Source organism: Miniopterus schreibersii, assembly GCF_964146895.1.
Source record: "Miniopterus schreibersii genome assembly, chromosome: 5".
Classification (NCBI taxonomy): Eukaryota; Metazoa; Chordata; class Mammalia; order Chiroptera; family Miniopteridae; genus Miniopterus; species Miniopterus schreibersii.
The window spans coordinates 90350429-90371362 of NC_138106.1; the positions used below are offsets into that span (position 1 = coordinate 90350429).

The 20934-nt window shown below is 50.5% G+C and overlaps 1 protein-coding gene across 2 annotated transcripts in view; it reads left to right on the forward strand.

The window, feature by feature from the left end:
* Window positions 1-1460: 1460 nt before the first annotated feature.
* Window positions 1461-20934, forward strand: part of IQSEC1 (IQ motif and Sec7 domain ArfGEF 1) — a gene marked incomplete at its 5' end in the record, with an annotated part of 201931 nt that continues 182457 nt past the window's right edge. Inside the window, one exon of one of the 2 annotated variants that reach the window (XM_081138969.1) lies at window positions 1461-1501. In XM_081138969.1, coding sequence (XP_080995095.1) covers window positions 1479-1501 — 23 coding nt within the window. The remainder of the gene's footprint in view (window positions 1502-20934) is intronic. The other variant, XM_081138974.1, reaches the window with a different exon arrangement.

A 20934-nucleotide genomic window follows, 5' to 3' on the forward strand; every position in this document is an offset into this window, starting at 1 on the left:
AGCCTCCCTCCCTCCTCTAGATTCAGTGGGTCTGAGAGTCCAGAGGGATGGGGAGAAAGAATGGAATGGCTCTCCCGAGTGGCCAACCAGGGGCCGGGCATTCATCCCGTTCTCTCAGGTAACTTCCCCATGACAAAGCTTTGCGGGCATTTAAGAGCCCAGACTCTGGAGCCAGACTGCCCTGGGGCACCACCCCCAGCTGTGACCTTGGCCCAGTGGCCGACCCCTGGTTTTTGTTCCCTCCTCTGTGAAGTACTTGCCGAGGCTGTCCTGTGAGAATTACCTGTGTCTGAGATGGGTGCAGAATTCCTGGTTTATGAGTGAGGGACCAAACTCTAATCAGCCCGATGCGAGGAGAGAGAGGTCTACTAGGAAAGAAGCGGATCTGGGAGGAGGGGACGGCGCGGCCTCTTCCCGGCCCTGGTCCACCCACCGCACCCTCCTCGGGGAGACTCAGCGGGTCCACCCACCCACCGCACCCTCCTCGGGGAGACTCAGCGGGTCCACCCACCCACCGCACCCTCCTCGGGGAGACTCAGCGGGTCCACCCACCCACCGCACCCTCCTCGGGGAGCCTCGGGGCCTTGACACCAGCTCTCTCCAGTCTGCGATGCGCTCCCCAAAAGGGTTTGTTCTCGGGGTCTCAGCCCACGTCCCCCAGAGACGCCTCCCCTGCAGCAGGTGCCTTCCTGGGGGTCAGAGCCCCTTCTCGCCCTTCCTCTATTCGTGGTCCTCATGACCACGCAATTATAGATTGACTCCATGTTGGTCTCCTGTGTCTCCCTTAGAGTGTGGACTGAGAAGGCAGATGCTTTGCCCTACTCACCGCTTTGCCGCCAGGCCCAAAGCAGTGCCCCGAGTGTGGGAGGCACTCCTGGGGGCTGCAGAAGGAACGAGTCAGCGAGCGAGTGAAAGGGCACCGCGGCTGGACCGGGAACCCTCGCGCCCGGACGGGCGTCGTGGCAACAGGGGTGCAGCCGGAGCGGGACCCCCCCCCCCCAGCTCTGCGGCAGGGCTGTTAGGGCCCCATTTTAAAGGAGCGTAAGTCAAGGCTCCCGGCAGGGCTGGCCGGCCGCGGGGTCCTCGGGCGGCAGCGCGCGCCGGGGGACGGGGGGGAGTGCGGGGGGGCGACTGCGCGGCCACGGCGCCCCGGGCGGCCGGCCCGACGCCGCAGTTGCCGTGGCGACGAGCGCCTCGGCGATTGGTCCAGCGGGGCCGCACTCGGCGCCCCGAGCGCTGCGGGAGGCCCCCCGCGCCGCCCCGCCCCGCCCCGCCCCGCGCCGCCGGAGCAGGCCCCGCGCAGACGCAGGAGCCCGGCGCGAGCGCGCCCCTGCCCGCGCCCGCCCGGAGGTGCGGGAGGGAGGACGCCCGGGCCGGTCGGGCGAGGCCGACGCCCCCGCCCGCCCGCCAGGAGCCCGGCCGCGACGCCCCGCGCGGCCCCCCCCCCCCGCCGCGAGGGCGCGGGCGGCTGCGGCGGGATGGCGTGCAGAGGACGCCGTTGGTGAGTGTCTGCGCGGACGGACGCGGGGAGCTTTGGGCGGAGGCCGGGGGACCCCTGAGCGGGGCTGCAGGGACGGGCTCGTGGGGGCAGGTGCCTCGCAGAGGGCGCCCCGCCCGCGGAGATGCCCCGCGGCTGCCCCCTGCGGCGGCGCCCGTGCTGCCCGCGGGAGACGGCTGCTGGGTCGCCGTCGGCCGTGAAATTCCCTGTCTCAGGCCTGGTAGCCCCTCTCCCCAAACTGACATACAGCGTCCCCAGGCCCACCGCTGCCAGCTTGGCGTTTGGTTTAGACCTCAGGGTGTCTGTTTGGAAAAAGCCTTTGTGCCCAGCGCATGCATGACTGGCACTTCAGCCATGCCCGATAGGAGGTTGGCAGGAAGGGTGGGGTGGGACGGGATGTGGTCCTCCACGACAGTGAAGGTCCATCCCACTGTCATGAGCAGGGGCAGGCTGTCCCCCTGTGCCTCCCCTGTGTTCTATGGCCAGTGGCACAGTGCCTGTATGTTGGACCTAATGCCAGCGGCAAAGGCAGTTAAAGTCTCTAGGAGGTGATGGCAGTGGTGACATCATGGGCCTGGGTATTTATGGAAACCGAAGCCCTTGCCTGGTAAGCAGGCTTCCCTGGGACATCGGGATTAGAACGCCAGCTTCCCTAGGAGCTCTGGGGCTCTGCACTGCGCTCTTCTAGGGTGAGCAACCTTTGGTTTCTGGCCTTGCAGGACCTGTGTTCTGGGACCCAAAGCCATAGGGATTGAGGCCCAGCTCCACATCTCCACCAGCCCTAGGCACTTGACCTCTGCTGGGCCATGTGGGGGCTGTTCAGTGACCTCACACCTCGTCATTTAGAGCAGAGTTGGGTCCTCTTGGGCTGGGATTCGTCCCCAGGAGGAGGAAGGGGAGGCCTGGAGTAATATGTAGGGGTACGTGTGGGCGGCCACTCCAAGACCTCACAGCCCCCTGCACCATGACCCCCACAGCCCCCTGTGGAGCCCCTAATTAGGCAGCACGCACTCCCCTCCATTGAGGGGATGCTCTCTCATTGATGGAGCATTGAGGAATGCATCGGGTGATGGAGGTGGCCTGTGTCTATGGTTTACTGTGATGTTCATCTGCTCTTTTAGTGGAAAAACCCACAGGCTGGTTTGATGTGAATAGAATATGCTAGAGTTCTCACTCCCTGTGACAAAACCCTGGCAGTATTTTTGGAAACAAATAATGAATCCTTACACAGTGTGGGATTTCTGCCACTGTCTTCGGGTACAGGTCCTCCCGAAGTTGCTTTCTTCTTCCTGCCTGGGCCCAGGAGCCAATGTTAGAGAAATCTCGAACTTGGGGATTGTCAAACCCTGGGGGAGGGGAGATGTCGTTAGGGTGAAATGTGACGATCGATCAAAGAGTGCACTCGGCCCAGTGCCCAGCCTCTGATGCTCAGTGATGGGATCCTTAGAACAGGGATCACTGGGCAGACACTAAGACTTCCATTTTAGAGATGAGCAAACTGCGACTCAGCAAAATTCCCATAGAAGCTTGGATTGCACTAGCTGGGGTTGGGGTTTTTTGCCGGGCTATATACTAGACTCACTTGAGAATTTTTTAAAATGTCGATACCTGGGTCTCTCCCTCCTGGGAGTATGCCAGTGCCGCCCCTCCCCTCCCGGGCCCCCCCCCCTCCAGGCACCTTACCATTAGCTTCCTCAGTCCTGAGTTCCAAAGGTCCTTTCCTTAGCCTCTACAACTTGTTTCCTAAGCCCATTAAAAATGCATACATAGCCCGGCCAGGCGTGGCTCAGCAGTTGAGCGTTGGCCTAGGATCCAGGAGATCATGGTTTGATTCCCGGTCAGGGCACATGCCCGGGTTACCGGCTTGATCCCCAGTCGGGGGTGTGCAGGAGGCAGCCGATCAATGACTCTTTCATCATTGATGTTTCTCTCTCTCTCTTTCCCTCTCTCTGAAATCAATAAAGATATATATATATATATTTTAAAAAATGCATACATATCTCCACCCCTGGGCCCCAGCCTGGAGGCTCTGGTTCTGGGCTTGCGGTGGAGCTCCAGCATCAGGGTCTTGTTATGCTCCCTGTGGTTTTAGCACGCAGCAGTGGCTGATGTTCACGGGCGCGGCTGCTGCCCATGGCCGCACTGCCAAGCTTGTCCCATCATATTGCCAGGGAAACGGCTACCATACAGATTTCAATGGCCTTGCAAAACCAGTACAGATCTTCTAGGGCTCAGGAACTCACATTTAACACATGACTCCAGGCAGGTTCACCGACCCATGGGCTAAACTTGTCTTGCCCACTTACCAGGGAGAGGGGCTGGGCTGGTGAGGAAGTGGCCTGTCGGGGCTCCAGGCTCCCTGCCTCCCATTCCTGTGGGTCTTTTCATGCTTCTCCAGCTCTTGGGCTCTCACCATCTGGCATCATGACATCCAGGATATCCCTGCACATGCCGCTGCCTCCAGACCTATGGGCACCAGAGGTGAGAATGAGGCTAGGGAGGGAGTGACTGGAGAGGCTGATTGCCCTGCTCTTATGGAAAGATTGTTGGACGTAGAGCAGGCCTTGCTTGAAGGTGCCCAGGGTACTGGTTAAGCGTGTTTGTTTGGTCACCATTTACCCTCATGCAGAGCCAGGGTGGGGCCAGTCCCCAACTCAAGCTCTCCCAGCATCTACTGCTCAAACATCATTGTTACCAGGGCTCTCAGTATGGAGAAGGGACAGGGAGTTGAGTATCTCCAGATGTCTGACTTCCATGGCAGCTGAAAGTCAAACACAGGCTCATCACAGCGAAGGTCTGAGTCACACTGGCCTCAGAGCCTTCTCAGCCTGGCTGCCCTATCGATTCTCACTGACCCCACCTTACAGAGGAGGCACTGGACTAGAGAAGGTGAGAACTTAACTGGGGTCACAGGACTGTCTCCTGTTGCACACTTGGCAATGATATTTCTCCCCCAGGATGCCACATGCCAGCCCTGAACAGACTTGCTCTGGTGTCATCTTTCATGGGAGGACCAGGAGGAGCCCAGCTGGCATCCCCCCCAACCCTTCCCTGTCTCTCCATCCCCCACTCTCTTCCCCTGCACCTTCTAGACCCCATGGCATTGGTCCCAAGATGGTGTTATGGTATTATGGACTCTGTTGTTGAGAGGGGGGCAGGTCATATATGGAGGTGGCACAGTAAACAGGATACAGGGTGACAAAGCATGAGAAGATTATTAATGAAATGGGGGAAAATCATGAGGCCTCCAAGAATCAGTTCCTTAATTAAACTTGCTAACAACTGAGGTCATTAAGGTACTGACAGCTTAATTAATGGTGTATTAATTAACCACCCTCTTACTGGGCACAGCACATCCTACTACCTGAACATGGGAAGTTGGGCCGAAGGAAATTTGCGCTGAGTATGAAATACAGTACAGAGTTTCTGGGGGTGGCGCTGAAGCAATGTGGCCTCCTGCACCCCTTGAACACTCCCTCATTCACTCATTCGCTCTGCCTGGAGCTCCTGTGGCCCTGTTTTCTCAGGGTAGGCTTTGCTCTAACCAAGTCTGGCTTGCAGATCCCACCCTGGAATCCTCTTATCCTTTCCCTGCCTATCTGCCCACGGCTGTTTCTAAACTTGGTTGATGAGTCCACCTTTGCCACTAGAATGTTAGCAGTACCAGGGCACAAGGGTTGATGGGACATTAGTTACTGCTATTTGTAGCACATAGAAAAGTGCTGGGCATTTAGTAATTGTTCAGTAAATCTTTGTTGAATGAGTGAATTATGGATCCTATGTGGGCACTGCCCCAAGCAGCAGGGCACAAAGCCAAATAAGAAATAGTTCATGCCTTCTGGGAGCCTTCAGGCCTATGGGGAGACCCACCTGGACAGACAGTGTCCATATAAAGTGCCAAGGGTCAGGACAGAAAGATGACCCAGTGGTGGGGAGGGTCACCACAGATTGCAGCAGGCATACACTGTGAATGGGGTTTGCCAGGTGGCCAGTGAGGGAAGAGCACTGCAGGCGTGCACAGGGCCAGCCTCGCTTCCCAGCATTTTCCAGGCATTAGTTTATTTCACCTTCGTAGTGGGAGGTGGAGCTAATTATCCCCATTGTTCATACAGTGCAACCGAGCCACCCAATGAGTTGCACCAGGCAACACCCAGTGAGGGGTAGAGGCTGGGCTTGAACTCAGGCAGCCCAGCCCCAAAGCCCAGCTGTAATGCTCTGCTCTATTGAAGGCGTCTGCTGGAAGTAATCGCGTCTAGCCTGAGCCCAGGTGTGAGGGAAATGAGAGAGGAGACGAGAGCTGTGGCTGTACTCAAGGCAGCAACTGTCTGAGTGCTAGGAGGAGGCTCTTCCTGGGGGCACTGGGCCGTGGGGAGCCATTGAGGGTCCTGAGCAGGGTGGGCCCATGGCTATATTGTTGTATCACAGAGAGAAGTTGGAGGGGAGAGTCTGGGCAGGGCTCTCAACCATCCTTCTCCCGTGTGCATAGCAGGGCACAGGTGTCCTTGGAGAGCAACAATGTCCCCTTCCCAAGGCCTCAGACCTCCACACCCCACGCGAGACAGTCAGGAAAACTACAGGGCGGCAGGAGCTTGCTGCCTACAGGGTGGTTGAGGAGGAGTGTGGCTTGTCTCCTGCAGGTCTGCTGAGGGCAGTGAAGGGAGCCAGGGTGTCTCTGAGAATACCCCAGGGCGTGGTCAACAGGGTAGCTCTGGACCCTGGGCTGAGAAAGGCCTTTTGCCTCTGCACCTCCCATCTGAACTCCACCCTTGAGTCAGATCTGCCTCGGCTGGTACTGGGTGGCCTAGACGGCCCTGCGGTTTCCGGTGAAGCGCATGAGCAAAGGTGACAGGCAGAGCTTAGCCAGGACCCAGCTGGGGAGTAGTGTGGCTTGTCTCCTGCAGGTCTGGCCACCCTCCTGGCCACCCTCCTGTGAGGAGGGTCTGCCCTACTCCCCAGATTCCCCTCTTCACCAGCCTATGCTTTCTGCCCTCAGGGGAGGGGCCCGGTGCACAGCAGAGGACAGATGGAAGGGTTGGGGTGGCCAGGCAGACCCAGAGCAGGTCCCAAGACACGGTCTGTCCCCTCCTCTCATGCCTGCTCTGCCTAGAGCTCGAATGTGGCTGTAGCTCAGTCCCTCGTTCTCAGCACTGAGGGTGCCTTGTCTGGCAGCACTTGGGACCTGTGGATGAGACCACTGCTAGTGGGGGCCTAAGAGGCATTGTTTCTGGGTGCTAAGTACCCACCAGCCTCAGCTTGAGGCCCAAGACTTTCCCCTGAATGCCTGGGGATTGGGCAGCCCGTTTTCCTACCCCTCTCACCTGCTCCCTGGCTTTTGTTCCTTCTCCTTCCACTTACCCTTACCCCTTGGTCTCTGAGACCCTAGCCCTCCCTGAAGCTCACAGAGCCGGTGAAGGATACTCTACTCCAGCTCTGCCCTTGTCTTGCTGTGTGACCCTGGGCCAGCCTCTTGCCCTCTCTGGGCCTGTGACCTCATCTGGAGTCAGTGGCAGGGTGACCTCTTGTCAGTTCTCAGTTATGCTGAAACATAGGAGGCTTGGGGAGAGGGGCCAGTGGCCGTCAGAAACAGCCTGAACTTCAGATGTTCTGACTCTCTCTTCAGCATGGGGTCGTGCCCACTCACTCATTCCTTCAGGCCCCAGTGCACACCAGGCTGCGTGCAGGCCTGGTGGGTCTGTAACTACACGGGCCAGGCCAGGCCCTGCCCACATGGAACTGACAGTCTAGAGAAGGAACACACAGTAAATAAAGCCACAGAGGCCACTACACACCGCTCCTGCCCCACCCTTTTAGGAGGGCTCACACTGCCCCACTTGTCTGTGCTAGTTCTTCTGCCAGGAGCACCCTTTCTCCCTCACCACAGACCTCAAGATCCAGCTTATGCGTCTTCCTTGCCTGGTCCCCTGCTGAGCTCCTGCGTCACTGGTCCTCCCTTTTCCCCACAGTACAGACCCTCCTGTTGTCGCCAACTACCTGTTCCTCTGTCTCCACTGCAGACGGGAGGCCCTGCTTTTGCTTCCCAGCATCCCTGAGGCCCTGGCCCGACCAGACACCAGTGACCTTTTTTTAAAAATAATTGTGGTAAAATACATATTAAATTGACCATTTTAACCATTTTTAGGTGTCCAGTTCAGAGGCAGTTGTGCTACCACCACCATCCATCTCCTGAAATCTCATCTTCCCAAAGTGACGCTCTGCCCCATGGGACACTGTCCCCCATCCCCAGCCCCCCTCCGCCTGCCCCTGGCACCCACCCTCTGTGACTGACTCCTCTGGGAACCTCGTGTAAGTGGAGTTGTGCAGTATTTCTGATTTCGTGACTGACGTTTCGCTGAGCATGTCTTCAGTGTTGTATCATGTGTCAGAACGTCCTTCCTTTCCAAGGCTGAATAATCCTCCATTCTGTGTATGGAGGACGTTTTGTCTGTCCATTCATCCACCCATGGACACAGGGTTACTTGCCCTTTTTGGATACTGTGTTCATGCTGCATGAACGTGGGTCTGTAAATGTCTCTTCAAGTACCTGCTTTCAATTCCTTTGGATGTATACCCAGAAGCGGGCTTTTGGAGTCATCCGGTAGTTCCGTATTTAACATTTTGAGAAACCACCACACTGTTTTCCACGGTAGCTGCGCCAGTTTGCACTCCCACCAGCCGGGTTTCAAATGCTCGACATCCTCGCCATCACTTACCATTTTGTTTTTTGAGTGTTTTTTATAATCTCAGTCCTGGTGTGAAGTGGCATCTCCCTGTGGCCTTATTTCCTGAGGGTGAGTGATAAAGCTCAGCCCCAGGGGCCTCTGGAAGCTACTCTGGTTGGGGGTGGGGTGGGGTCGCGCCACTGTCCGAATTCCTGTCCCAGGGCAGGGGTGCGGGGCAAACGGAGGCTCTGGGCTCCCCACCCAGAACCCAGTCCTCCAGGACATAAGAAGCCCATGGAGTTGCACACTTGGGGGTACCTGGCACACAGTAGGTGCTCAAATTCAATCACACAATACCTGCTTGCATCTTTTCGTTGTTCTTTATTTATTCATATAATTAAGAGGTGATTTATCCATGTGGTATAAAAATGTCTATACACAGTGCAAAGTCACCTCCCTTGCTCCCTCCTCCCTTCCCAGAGCGCCCCATGTACAGCTTCCTGGGCCTTCCAGAGCAGCCTGTGTATTTACGTAAGTGCTTTATGATGGAGATGCCTCAGCACTGGCCACTTGGTTACACAAAGAAGTTTTACTTCCAGTCACTGCTTTACAGTTCTGGATTTGAGACAGTTAAAGGCTCAGTTTGAGGGACATGGTGACCAGCTGGCCTCAGAGGGGACAGTCTCCCTTGGTGGGAAGCTGTGACTCATTGCTTGCAGTGGAGTCTCCAAGAAGGAAGCAGAGCCCTGGCAGGAGAGGGGAGGCTTGTGGGACTGGTTCTGGAGTGTCCCCAAGATGAAGATCCCACCAGGCCTCCTAGGAGCTGATTTTTGCAGCTTCGCCATTGTCACGTTGGCCAACTCTTTGTCCAGATCACTTCTGTTGAGCACGTAATTTAGTACCTATTAACTGGGCTTAGGCTGGATCCTAGGTGGAGCTGCCAGGGTGGGGAGCAGAGGATGCATGCTGAGGGCTTTCAGCATGGCCACACTGCCCCCTCTGGGATGTGGGCAGGCATTCTGGGGTATTCGAGGACGGGTGTCTGATTGGCAGGGCGCCAGGGAAGCTAACACCCTACAGTGTGGGGGACACTGCCAAAAACTTGTGAATATCTTGCCAGATGGTCATGGAGGTGAAAATCCATGTATAATTATCTGAGCCTGGGATCTTACTCCATTTGACATCTAAAGCACAAAATGCATCTCATACGATTTTAGTATACATTGAGTTTTCCAAGAATACAGCTGCTCTCTTTGAAGCCGAGGGAAGATTAGACCTTGACATGCTCAGAGCTCTGCCAAGAGCGGTCACGATTCAGAGCATCGTATTACCAAAGGCACTGTCCCTTGTGGTACTCAAGCTGCAAGATGTTATCATTGGGGAAAATGGAGTAGAGTGTACACATAGTTTCTCTGTGTTATTTTTAACAACTGCAGGTGAATCTGCAGTTACCTCAAAATAAAAAGTTTAATTAAAAAAAAAAGTCAGGGGCAGGTGTTGGGTCTAATGGGCTGGACTCCTGGTGACTGTGGGACAAGAAGGCCAGTGACCACCACCCACCATCTCAGTCCCTCTGTGGGATGCCTACGTGGTCACCAACCTCCCTGATAGTTGAGACCCTTTGATCGTTTGACCTCTTCTCCTCCCAGGGGCTGGAACCAGCCTCCTCCCCCAAGAAAGCAGCATAAGCCCCTCTTGCTGCCAGCTGGGGCCTGGTCGGCCCCCAGTGGCCAGTTACAGACCCTGGAGCCGGGTCTTAGTCACTCTGCCCAGAGCTCCTGCTGGGGCCAGGGCCCAGTCTCACCCAGGGGCCCCTCTGGTGGGCCCACCTGCTCCCTGTGCCTGCTGACCCTCTCGCCCAGCCTCGGGCCCGCAGCCCTCATTCTGTCTCTGGCCCAGCAAGGAGCCCGGAACAGACACAAACTGAACTTTCCTTCAAATGCCATTTTGAAGATAAAAATGAAAACCGGGCATCGAAAACTAAAACAAACTAAAACTAAAAGGTTAAGTACATAAGTAGTTTTGATGAGTTTGTCATCCTGCAAATGAACTATTCAGTGAATAGGCTTTTGGCAGGTTGCTGGAGAGACAGGAGAGGCCCATGAGGCTGGGGCAGTGGGTCAGAGCCAGACTGGGTGCTGTGTCAGCTCAGAGCCTTGAGCTCCAGGCTCACTAGATGGAGCCCTTCCATTCTCTGCTTCTCTGATTTCCTGGGAAGGAGCTGGTGACACCAGGGCTGCAAGGAACTGGGCCTGGGCCAAAGATACTTGGAGTCTCCCCCGTCTCTGGCCACACCCGATTTTGCTGGACCTGGCCTGATCTCAGAGGGATGAATGCTCCTGATTGTGAAAGGGCTCATCCCATCAGCCCCTAAGCTCAGTGGGTTAGTTGAAGGATGTTTTATTGGCTGCTTTGGTTTCATTCCTTATCAAGATGGTCCTAGAAGGAAGGTTTTGCTTTTAAAAAAAAAAAAAATCCTCATCCAAGGACATGCTGAGAGTGAGAGCGGGAGAGCGAGTGAGAGAGAAACATCATTGGCTGCCATCCACACGCGCCCTGGCCAGAATCAACTGGCAGCTCCTCAGTGCACAGCACCGCGCTCAACCAGCTGAGCCCCTCCGACCTGGCAGGCAGAAAGTTTTGCATTTTCAATCACCATGGCCTGCCCTGAAATTTGCAGCCCAAATATCACAACACTCACCAGCCCTGAGATAACACGGAGCATTTTCTTCACATTGCTCTTCATTATCAGATACGAGAGAGAGATTGTGGCTTCAGTCCAGAGGGGATGGCTGCAGGCACCTCCTGAGGCCCTCAGATCCCTCATCCTTGGTCTGGCTTCAGTCCCTGGACCATCTCAAGGGCTGCTGAGTAATCAGGGCACCTCGGAGGATCTCCCTGAGATCGAGTGGGACCAGCGGGGGGGGCAAGGTATTGAGGTAATTGGGGTCTTTTTCAGTCCCTCCTCCTGCTGCAGGGTCCAGTCATCCTCCAAGAAGCTGCTCAGATGGAACCGCCTGGTGGCTGTGTAACTTGGGGCAGATGACTTACCCTCACATTCCTATTCTGTAAAATGGGGCCAACAATTTTAACTTTTCAGGGTGTCCATAAGGATTCAGTGAGGTTGTAAAGCACGTGATGGAACTGGGACCTGCGAACATTCTCATCTCTTCCTCCCTGGATCCTCCCTGCACAGGACTAGGCTTGGGGGCGTGCTGGGACTGAAGAGACAAGGACAGCTGGAGACAAGGACAGCTGGGAGGGGAAGAGGCTAGGGCTGAGGGAGTGGGTTAATCAGAAGCCTTTGGGGTTACAAAGAAAATCGCATCAGAAGGGATTGGAATGGTCCCTGTCAATGAACAGAACAGGGTTCCAGCACCCTCATCACAGTCTTCTGCTCGCCTTTCCCCCGAAGCATGTTCCTGTGGGTCAGCCTGGGGCTCATGGCCAGTCTTGAAACCAGCTCCATGGCCTAGAGGAGGTTGTGTGCCAGTTGGCCAGCCCCTATCATTTGGCCACCCTGGAGCTGGGCAGAAGGTGTCCGCCCCACCTGCACCACCGCACTGGGAGTTTGTTAGAGAGGAGATTGTGGCCTTAGGCCGGAGACGGTCCATTGGGTGTGCTTGCGGTTAGGGGGCAGCATAGGCTGAGCTGGCAGCCTCAGCTCAGTAGTGGACAGACATCCACGGCTGCCACAGCCATAGCTAGGCAGCTGGGGGCAAGCCCTTAGCCAGGCAGCTGGCTCTGGCCCTGGCCCCCGTGCAGACCATGGAGGCATCGACTCTGAGTGTGGGGCCTGTGCTCTGTGGCCGGGAGGAGAAGGTTTGTGGCTGATTGTGCCTGGGTATGTACACGGCCCTGATGCTTGGGATCCAGCTCTCTACCCCCCACAGAGGCTGCCATACCTCCCCCTTTCTTTGCCAGCTGCCACCTATAAACAAGAACCCTTTTTCTTGCTGTTTCATCTTTCTTCTTTTCCCAGTAGTATATATTTTTTAAAAAAATTACAGCTGCCTGAAGCAATGTGTGTTGTCCAGGAAATTCACCATCTCTCCTGATCGACTTCACAGCCTTTTCACCAGCACTTCAGGAGGGATTCCTTCCTGGCTTGCTGAGCCCCGGGCGTGGGGCATGTGGGGAGTGCAGGGGGAGGCAGAGAGAGGATTGTGGAGCAGGGGCTGGAGCTGCTAGCTGCGACTGGAGGCCAGGGTGAAGTGCACTGAGATGCCCACAGGCAGCACACTGGGTGCTCAGGCAGAGCAATTTCTCAGCGAGGGCCGGGCCACTGATAACTTGGAACTCTGCAGCTGGGATGAGCAGCACCCTCAAGTTTGCCCACCACACTTCCCAGTTTATAGAGCACCTGGAGGCAGAGCAGAGTTCAGAGGCCCATCTGTAGAAGCGGAGACTGAGGCTCTAGGAGGCATATAGCTAATCTCAAGGACCCCCTGGGCTGAAGTCAGATTCAGACTTGGGGGGGGTCTGAGTCTGCGTCTGGGTGCTGGGCTCAGCAGTGTGCTCTCTAGACCAGTTCTTGCTCTCTGAGCGCCCTCCCTCCTGTTCTCAGGGCTTCTACCTCCTCCTGGAACCTATGGGTAAGGCTTCTGCCAACTGCGGGGCCCCTGGGCTGGGCAGGTGCTTCTCTGACCACACACACAGGGTCCCCTCCCTCTCAGCAGCCTTCCCGAGTCAGGCTGTGGTTGTGGCTTTACCTCTGTCATGCCCTTGTTCCATAGACAGTCCCTTGGATGTCATCAGGCCTCAGGTGTCCCTGCCAGGGTGCCCCAGGTGTAGACAGGACATGAACCCAGAGAGGGCAGGGCTCTTCCCAGGGTCACCTAGCCCATCAGTGGAAAGCCAGGGCATAAAGTCAGGTTTGGAGGTGGCAGGACTGCTTACCTTCTCTCCTAGGGACACATCTGTCTCACTGGCATTGCACACATATCAGCGCACAGGGTCTCTGTGCCAGCCCTGCCCCTCCCTATGGCCACACACCTTTTTCTTGTGGCTGACATGCCTATCTTGCATCCACCTCCAGACCTTTGCCCTTTTAGTTCCAGCTTTCCCACCAGATTGTAACGAGCCTGGGTCCTCATGGCCCACTGCTGGGTGTCCAGGCCTGGAGCAGTGCCCGGAGACAGTAGCCGCTCCACAACTATGTGGGACCAGAGGCCCTGGGGTGCTGCACAGAGGAGGTGGCACTTGAGCCAGGCCTTAGTGAGAGATCAGTTTGGCACAGAGCAGCCCTCACTGTTTCCGGGATGAGTGAAAGGTGTTGCGCATTAGCCCGAAGTGTGCTTTCTGCCTCTTTCTTTAATCCAGAAAACCTGGCAAGAGGGCAGGCACCCTGTGCCAGGCTGGGCTGGGAGAGGGCCATGATGGGAAAAACCAGAGACAGTCTGATGGGGAGGCCACAGAGGCTGATGGAGCAGAATGACGAGGGTGCCCACTGAGGGCTGGCCAAGGCTGGGGACTGGTGGAGGAGAGGAGGCATCAGAAGCGTCACAGACCCCAGTGCCCAGGGGTCTGATTTGAGGGTCTGGGTGGGTGGCAGTGCTGTCACTGAGAAGGGCCCCAGTGTGTGGGCTGCTGGTGCAGGGAGATGTCTGAAGGACATCCAGGGAGGAGCTGGGCAGCACCTAGCTCAGTATTCTGTAGATTGGGGTGGAGAGAAGTCAGAGGCTGGGATAAACCCCCACTCTCACACTCAGCCCTTCCCAACTGGCCAAGGGCAGACTCCCTGCTTCTGCTGCTGTCACTGCCACCCTGTGGGGCAAGGACATCCAAGGCCTTCTGCCAGAGCTGCGGCCATCTGCTGGAAGAACCCTCCATGTCCCAAGTGGAGGCCAGACGCATGGGAGCAAAGCATGTAGTGATAACATCTTGCTGCCCCTAAAATAGAAGCCCCCACACTGTGGCCTTTATGCTGAGCTACTTCCCTCTCCAACTTTTTTCTCTTATAAATAGGGGTGGGAGGGTTAGGGCTCCCCATTTTTCCAGAGATCACCACACCCCTGGATCCAAGGGCTGGGAATTCCCAAGAGCTCTGCCTCCCCTGCTAAGGCTTCAGGCCCCATTGCAGCCCTCAAAAAAGTATCCCTGGCACACAGCTGGGGTCTGCCTCCTCCTACTGCAGGCTGGGGTTCCCCATCAGCTGTGCAAACCTGGCTCCCCTTCCTTTCCCTCTCGCCCTACCCACTCCCCACTCCAGTCTAGCCCGCAGTCCAGGAGAGTGCCTAGGGGCCCTCACTTGCTGTGTGACTGGGCACAAGTCCCTTCCCTTCTCTCTGCCCATCTCACTCCTCTACAAGGTAGGAGTTATAGCAGTACCTGTCCTAGTGTGAGTGGAAGGACAAAAGCCACATGTCCTGCACCCACACACAGTGTTTTAAACTTTCATGTAACTAAAATAAATCAACACACCCAGTTTGAAGGAAGGGGTGGCAAATATAAATGAAAGAATTTGTTAGTTAAACCTGAGTTGTTTCACAGAGTCCCTCCCAAATAAGATGAACCCAAAAAGGCCCACACTAAGACACATCATAATAAAAGGCGAAAGGTTAAAGACAAAGAATCTTCAAAATAGCAAGAGAAAAGCACGTAGTTATGTACAAGGGAGCTCCCATAAGACTGTTAGCTGATTTTTCAAGAGAAATTTTGCAGGCCAGAAGGGAATGGCACAAAATATTAAAGTGATGAAAGGCAAAACCTACAACCAAGATTATCCATCAAGGCTATCATTTAGAACCAAAGAAGAGACAAAGAGCTTCCCAGACAGGAAAAGAATGAAAGGAGTTCGCCACTAAACCACTATTACCAGAAATTTTAAAGGATCTTCTTTAAGTAGAAAAGAAAAGATAAAAAATATGGGTGAGAAAATGAACGAAAGAAAACAGCTCTCACTGACAGAGGCAAACAGTATAAGCAATGGATCAACCAATTAGTGGATCAACCAATTATAAAACTGTAGAGGTTAGAAGACAAAGATAGGAAGAACGTGTAAATACAACAATAAAGGGGTACACACAAATACAAAAGAAGTAAAAAAGAATGACAAAAATGTAAGTGTAGAGAGGATAAGTAAAAATTGTAGTGATTTTAGAAAGTGATCAAATGTAAACAACCATCAACTTAGACTGCTATACACATAGCTTGGTATATCTGAAGCACATGGTAATTACAAACCAAAAATCTATAACAGATATACAAGAAATAAAGAGAAAGAAATCCAAACATAACACTATAGAAAATCATCAACATACAAGGGAAGAGACCAAAAGAAAAAGAAAGGAACAGAGTAGACCTAAAAATACATCAGAAATCAATAAAATGGAAATAACTACATACCTCTTAATAACTTTATTTTTTTAAAAATATCTTTATTGATTTTAAAGAGAGGAAGGAAGAGGGAGAGACAGATAGAAATATCAAAGAAAGAGAGTCATTGATTGGCTGCCTGCTGCACACCCCCTACTAGGGATCAAGCCTGCAACCCAGGCATGTACCCTGACTGGGAATCGAACTATGATCTTCTGGATTGTAGATTGATGCTCAACCACTGAGCCACATCAGCTGGGCCCTATTAATAACTTTAAATGTCAATGGACTAAGTGTTCTAATCAAAAGACACAGGGTGGCTGAATGGATTAAAAAAAAAACAGACCCATACATATGCTGCCTACTAGAGCCCCACTTCAGATCAAAGATACACAGACTGAAAGTAAAGGGATAGAAAAAGATATTTCATGCAAATGGAAATTTAAAAACCTGGAGTATGAATACTTATATGACAAAGTAGACTTTAAAACAAGGCTATAAAATAAGAGACAAGAGGATTTCATAATGATAAAGGGGTCCATCCAATAAGAGTATATAATTCTTGAAAACATCTATGCAACCAACATAGGAGCACCTAAATATATAAATCAAATATTGATTAACATAAAGGGAAAGATTGAAAGTAAGACAATAATACTAGAGGATTTTAACACTTTATTAACATAAATGAATATATCATCCAGACAGAAAATCAACAAGGAAATAGCTGCCTTCAATGACACATTAGACCAGCTGGATTTAATTGATATTTTTAGAGCATTTCACACATAAGCAGTAGAATATACATTATTTTCAAGTACAAATGGAACACTTTACAGATAGACCATGTTGAGCCACATAACAAGTCTCAATAAATTTAAGAAGGCTAAAATCATATCAAGCATCTTCTCTGTTCACAGTGGTATGAAACTAGAAATCAATTACAAGAAGAAAACTCAAAAACACAAACACGTGGAGGCTAAATAACATGCTACTAAACAATGAATGGGTTAACAATGAGATCAAGGAAGAAATCAAAAGATACCTTGAAGCAAATGAAAATGAGAACATGACAACCCAAAAATCTATGGGACACAGCCAAAACAGTTCTAAGAGGGAAATTCATAGCAATACAGACCTACCTCAAAAAAACAAAAAAACTGCCCTAGCCGGTTTGGCTCAGTGATTAAAGTGTCAGCCAGTGGACTGAAGGCTCCTGGGTTCAATTCTGGCCAAGAGCACGTACCTCAGTTGCAGGCTCGGTCCCCAGCCCTACTTGGGGTACATGTGGAGGCAACCAATCAATGTGTTTCTCTCACATTGATGTTTCTCTCTCTCTGTCTCTGTCTCTGTCTCTCTCTCTCTCTCTCTCTCTCCCCCCCCCTCTCCCCCTCTCCCCCTTCCACTCTCTCTGAAAAGCATGGAAAAAATATCCTCAGGTGAGGATAAAAAAACACACCAAAAACTTAAACAATCTAACCTTACACCTAAAAGAAGAACAGTCTATAGTGAGTAGAAGAAAGGAAATAATAAAGATCGGAACAGAAATAAACAAAATAGAGACTAAAAAATAGAAAAGATCAATGAAATCAAGAGCTGGTTCTTTGAAAATATAAATAAAATCAAAACACCTGTAGACAGACTCATCAAGAAAAAAAGAGAGCAGATACAAATAAATAAAATCAGAAATGAAAGTGGAGAAGTGACAACCAACACTTCAGAAATACGAAGGATTATAAGAAAATGCTACAAACAATTACATGCCAGCAATCTAGACAATCTGTAAGAAATGAATAAATTTCTAGAAACATGCAGTCTTCCAAAACAGAATCAGGAAGATCCAGAAAATCTGAACAGACTGATAACTACCAGTTAAATCAAATCAGTAATAAAAAATACTCCCAACAAACAAAAGTCCTGGACCAGATAGCTTCACAGGTGAATTTTACCAAATTCAGAGAAAAATTAACACCTATCCTTCTCAAACTATTCCAAAGAAATGAAGAGAATGGAAGGTTTCCTAACTCCTTATATGAGACTAACATTACCCTGATACCAAAACCAGAGAAAGACACTACAAAAAAAAAAAAAAAAGAAAAGAAAAAGAGAAAAAAAATTACAGGCCAATATCCCTGATGAGCATAGATGCAAAAATCCTCAGCAAAATATTAACAAACTGAATTCAATACATTAAAGAGATCATACGCCATGATCAAGTGGGATTTATTCCTGGGATGCAAGATTGGTTTAATATCCACAAATCAATTAACATGATACACCACATAAACAAAGTGAAAGAGAAAAATCATACCAATAGATGCAGAAAAGCATTTGACAAAATTCAACATTCATTTATGATTAAAAAAAAACACACCGGTAAAGTGGGGATGGAGAGAACATGCTTTAACATAATAAAGGCCATAGATGACAACTAAGAGCTAACATCACACTCAGTGGTGAAAAGCTGAAAACTTTTTCTTTTAGATCAGGAACAAGACAAGGATGTCATGTTCACCACATTTATTCAACATAATGTTGGAAGTCCTAGCCACAGCAATCAGACAAGAAAAAGAAATATGCATTTGAATTGGAAAGGAAGAAGAAAAACTGTCATTATTTGCAGATAACATGGTACCATAGAGAGAGAACCCTAACGATTCTGCCAAAAAACTACTAGAACTAATAAATGAACTCAATGAAGTACCAGGATACAGAATTAATATTCAGAAATCAGTTGCATTTTCTATACACCAATAACAAACTATCAGAAAAAGAAACTGAGAATAAATCCCATTTATAAGTGCATCTAAAAGAATAGAATATCTAAATAAATTTAAACAAGGAGGTAAAAGTCCTGTACTTGGAAAACTGTAAGACATTGAAGAAGACAAAAATAAATGGAAGGTTGCACTATACTTATAGACAGGAAGAATTAACATCATTCAAATGTCCATGCTACCCAAAGCAATCTATAGATTCAGTGCAATTCCTATCAAAATACCAGTGGCATTCTTTCCAGAATTAGAACAAATAATCCTAATATGGAACCACAAAAGATGCTGAATAGCCAAAGAAATATTGAGAAAGAACAAATTTGGAGGGATCACATTCCTGATATCAAACTATATACAAGGCTACAGTAATCAAAACAGCATGGTACTGCCATAAAAACAGACACCTAGACAATGGAATAGAATAGAGAGCCCAGTAATAAACCCATCTCCTCAGGCAAGGGAAACAAGAAAAAAATAAACAAATGGCACTACATTAAACTAAAGAGTTTTTGCACAGAGAAGGAACCATCAGTAAAACAAAAATACAGCCCACCAAATAGGAGAAGATTTTGCCAATGATACATCAGATAAGGGGTTAATATCAACATGTATAAGAAACTCATACAACTCAACACCAAGGAAACAATCTGATTAAAAAATAGTCAGAGGACCTGAATAGACACTTCTCCAAAGAGGACATACAGATGGCCTAGAGACATGAAAAAAATGCACTAATCATCGGGGAGATACAATTTAAAACCACAGTGAGATATCAGCTCACACCTGCCAGAATGACTATCATCAACAAATCTGCAAACAAGTGTTGACGAGAAAACTGTGGAGAAAAGGGAACCCTCACGCACTCTTGGTGGGAATGTGAACTGGAGCAGCCACTGTAGATAACAGTAGGGAGTTAGCTCAAAAAATTAAAAATGGAACTGCCTTATGACCTAACAATTCAACTTCTGTTTATAAAAAACATACACAAAACATTAATTAGAAAAGATATGTGCACCCTTGTCTGATGGTGAAACAAAGGTGTAGTGACCACCGTAACAAGACAGTATCTTGAGACCAAAGGAGAAGGATGGCAACTCCAAAAAATAGAATAGAATTTACTTAGGGTACGTTATAGGAATGGGATCGGAGCAGATGGCGGTCCAGCAGTCTGCAGTTATCCTCTGTTACCAGACAGAAGTTGCAGCAAGTATCTTACAGTGTCGCCAAGGTGTTAATGACAGGACAAAGGGGCGAAGACTACGGTGTGTGCTGAGAGCCAGATACCTCCTGGTGATCTTATGGTGGCTGATTGCTTACAGTTGATGCCAACACCAATATTTTTTTAATTTTATAGTTTATTCAAATTTCCTTCGTTTTTAACCTAATGTCACTTTTCAAGATTCTATCCTGGATACCCCATTACTTTTAGTTGTCGTGTTTTCTTAGATTCCTGTGGCTCTCCAGTCTCTCGCACTTGCTTTGTTTTTGATGACCTTGACGGTTGTTAGGACTACTGATCAGGTAGAGTGTAGAATGCCTCTCAGCTGGGAGTGTCTGATGTCTTTCTCATGATGAGACTGGGGTTACGGGCTTTGGGTGGGGGTGGGGAGCACCACGGAACTGAAGCCCCAGCTTAATTACGTAGTATGCAGGGTGCGTGTGAGCAAGGCGACTGGTCGTTGGTGTTACAGCTGATTACTTAGCTGAGATAGTTTTTGCCAAGTTTCTGCACAGTAAAGGTATTTTTTTTTCCTTTCCATTTGTGCCCCTTGGAAAGAAGCCATTATTCACAGGCCACACCTAAGGAGTGGAGTTATGCTCCAGCTTCCTGAGAGTGGAGTATATAATAAAATATTTGGAACTTGTCTGCAAGGGAGATTTATCTGTTCCCCCCATTTATTTAATCATTTATTTATATCAGTATGGGCCTGTGGGTATTTATTTTGTGCTTTGGGTTATAATCCAATACCACTTTATTTTGCTGCTCAAACTGTTTTATCTTAGGCCATCGGGAGATGGTGCAGTTGGTGCCTATACTGACGTACATACTCTCAGCATTACTCCCCTCCCTTCCCGCCTCCCTCCTTCCCTTCCTTCCTCCTTCCCTTCCTTCCTGGCGTGACAGGATACTGCATGCTCATCTTGTATAGTCCATGCCCCAGTACTACAATCAGTGATTTCTCCAAGGAATCTAGGTTGCTTTTATTGGAAAATGGTATTAGAAATGAAAATGTGGGCATTCGTGTACTAATTCCTCCCAGGGTGTTCCTTTTAGACCCTCTCGGCTGACAGAGCAAGAAAATATCTACATGTATACTAACCCTGTTTACACACACATACAAACATACACAGATAGATACAGATTGTTACACATAGAAACAGTAACGATCTGTATCCATATTAAGCCAAACATGCATTCATACTGATGTTTTCAACTTTAATCCAACTTTATTCTAATTTAAACAGTTTGCATGGGAAGCAACGTAAGGAAAAGGAAGAAGAGGGAAAACAGGGTCCCTGCTTTGGGGCTGCAGGGGCAGAGACGATACAGAGCTCTCACGGGGTATAAAGAAATGCTCTTAGGGAGACTGGGGGTGTGGGGTGGGGCACAACGAGTCATTGGGGAGATAAAGGGACATTTGTAATATTTTAAACAAACAAAAAAAACCCCTGGAACATTGAGCTA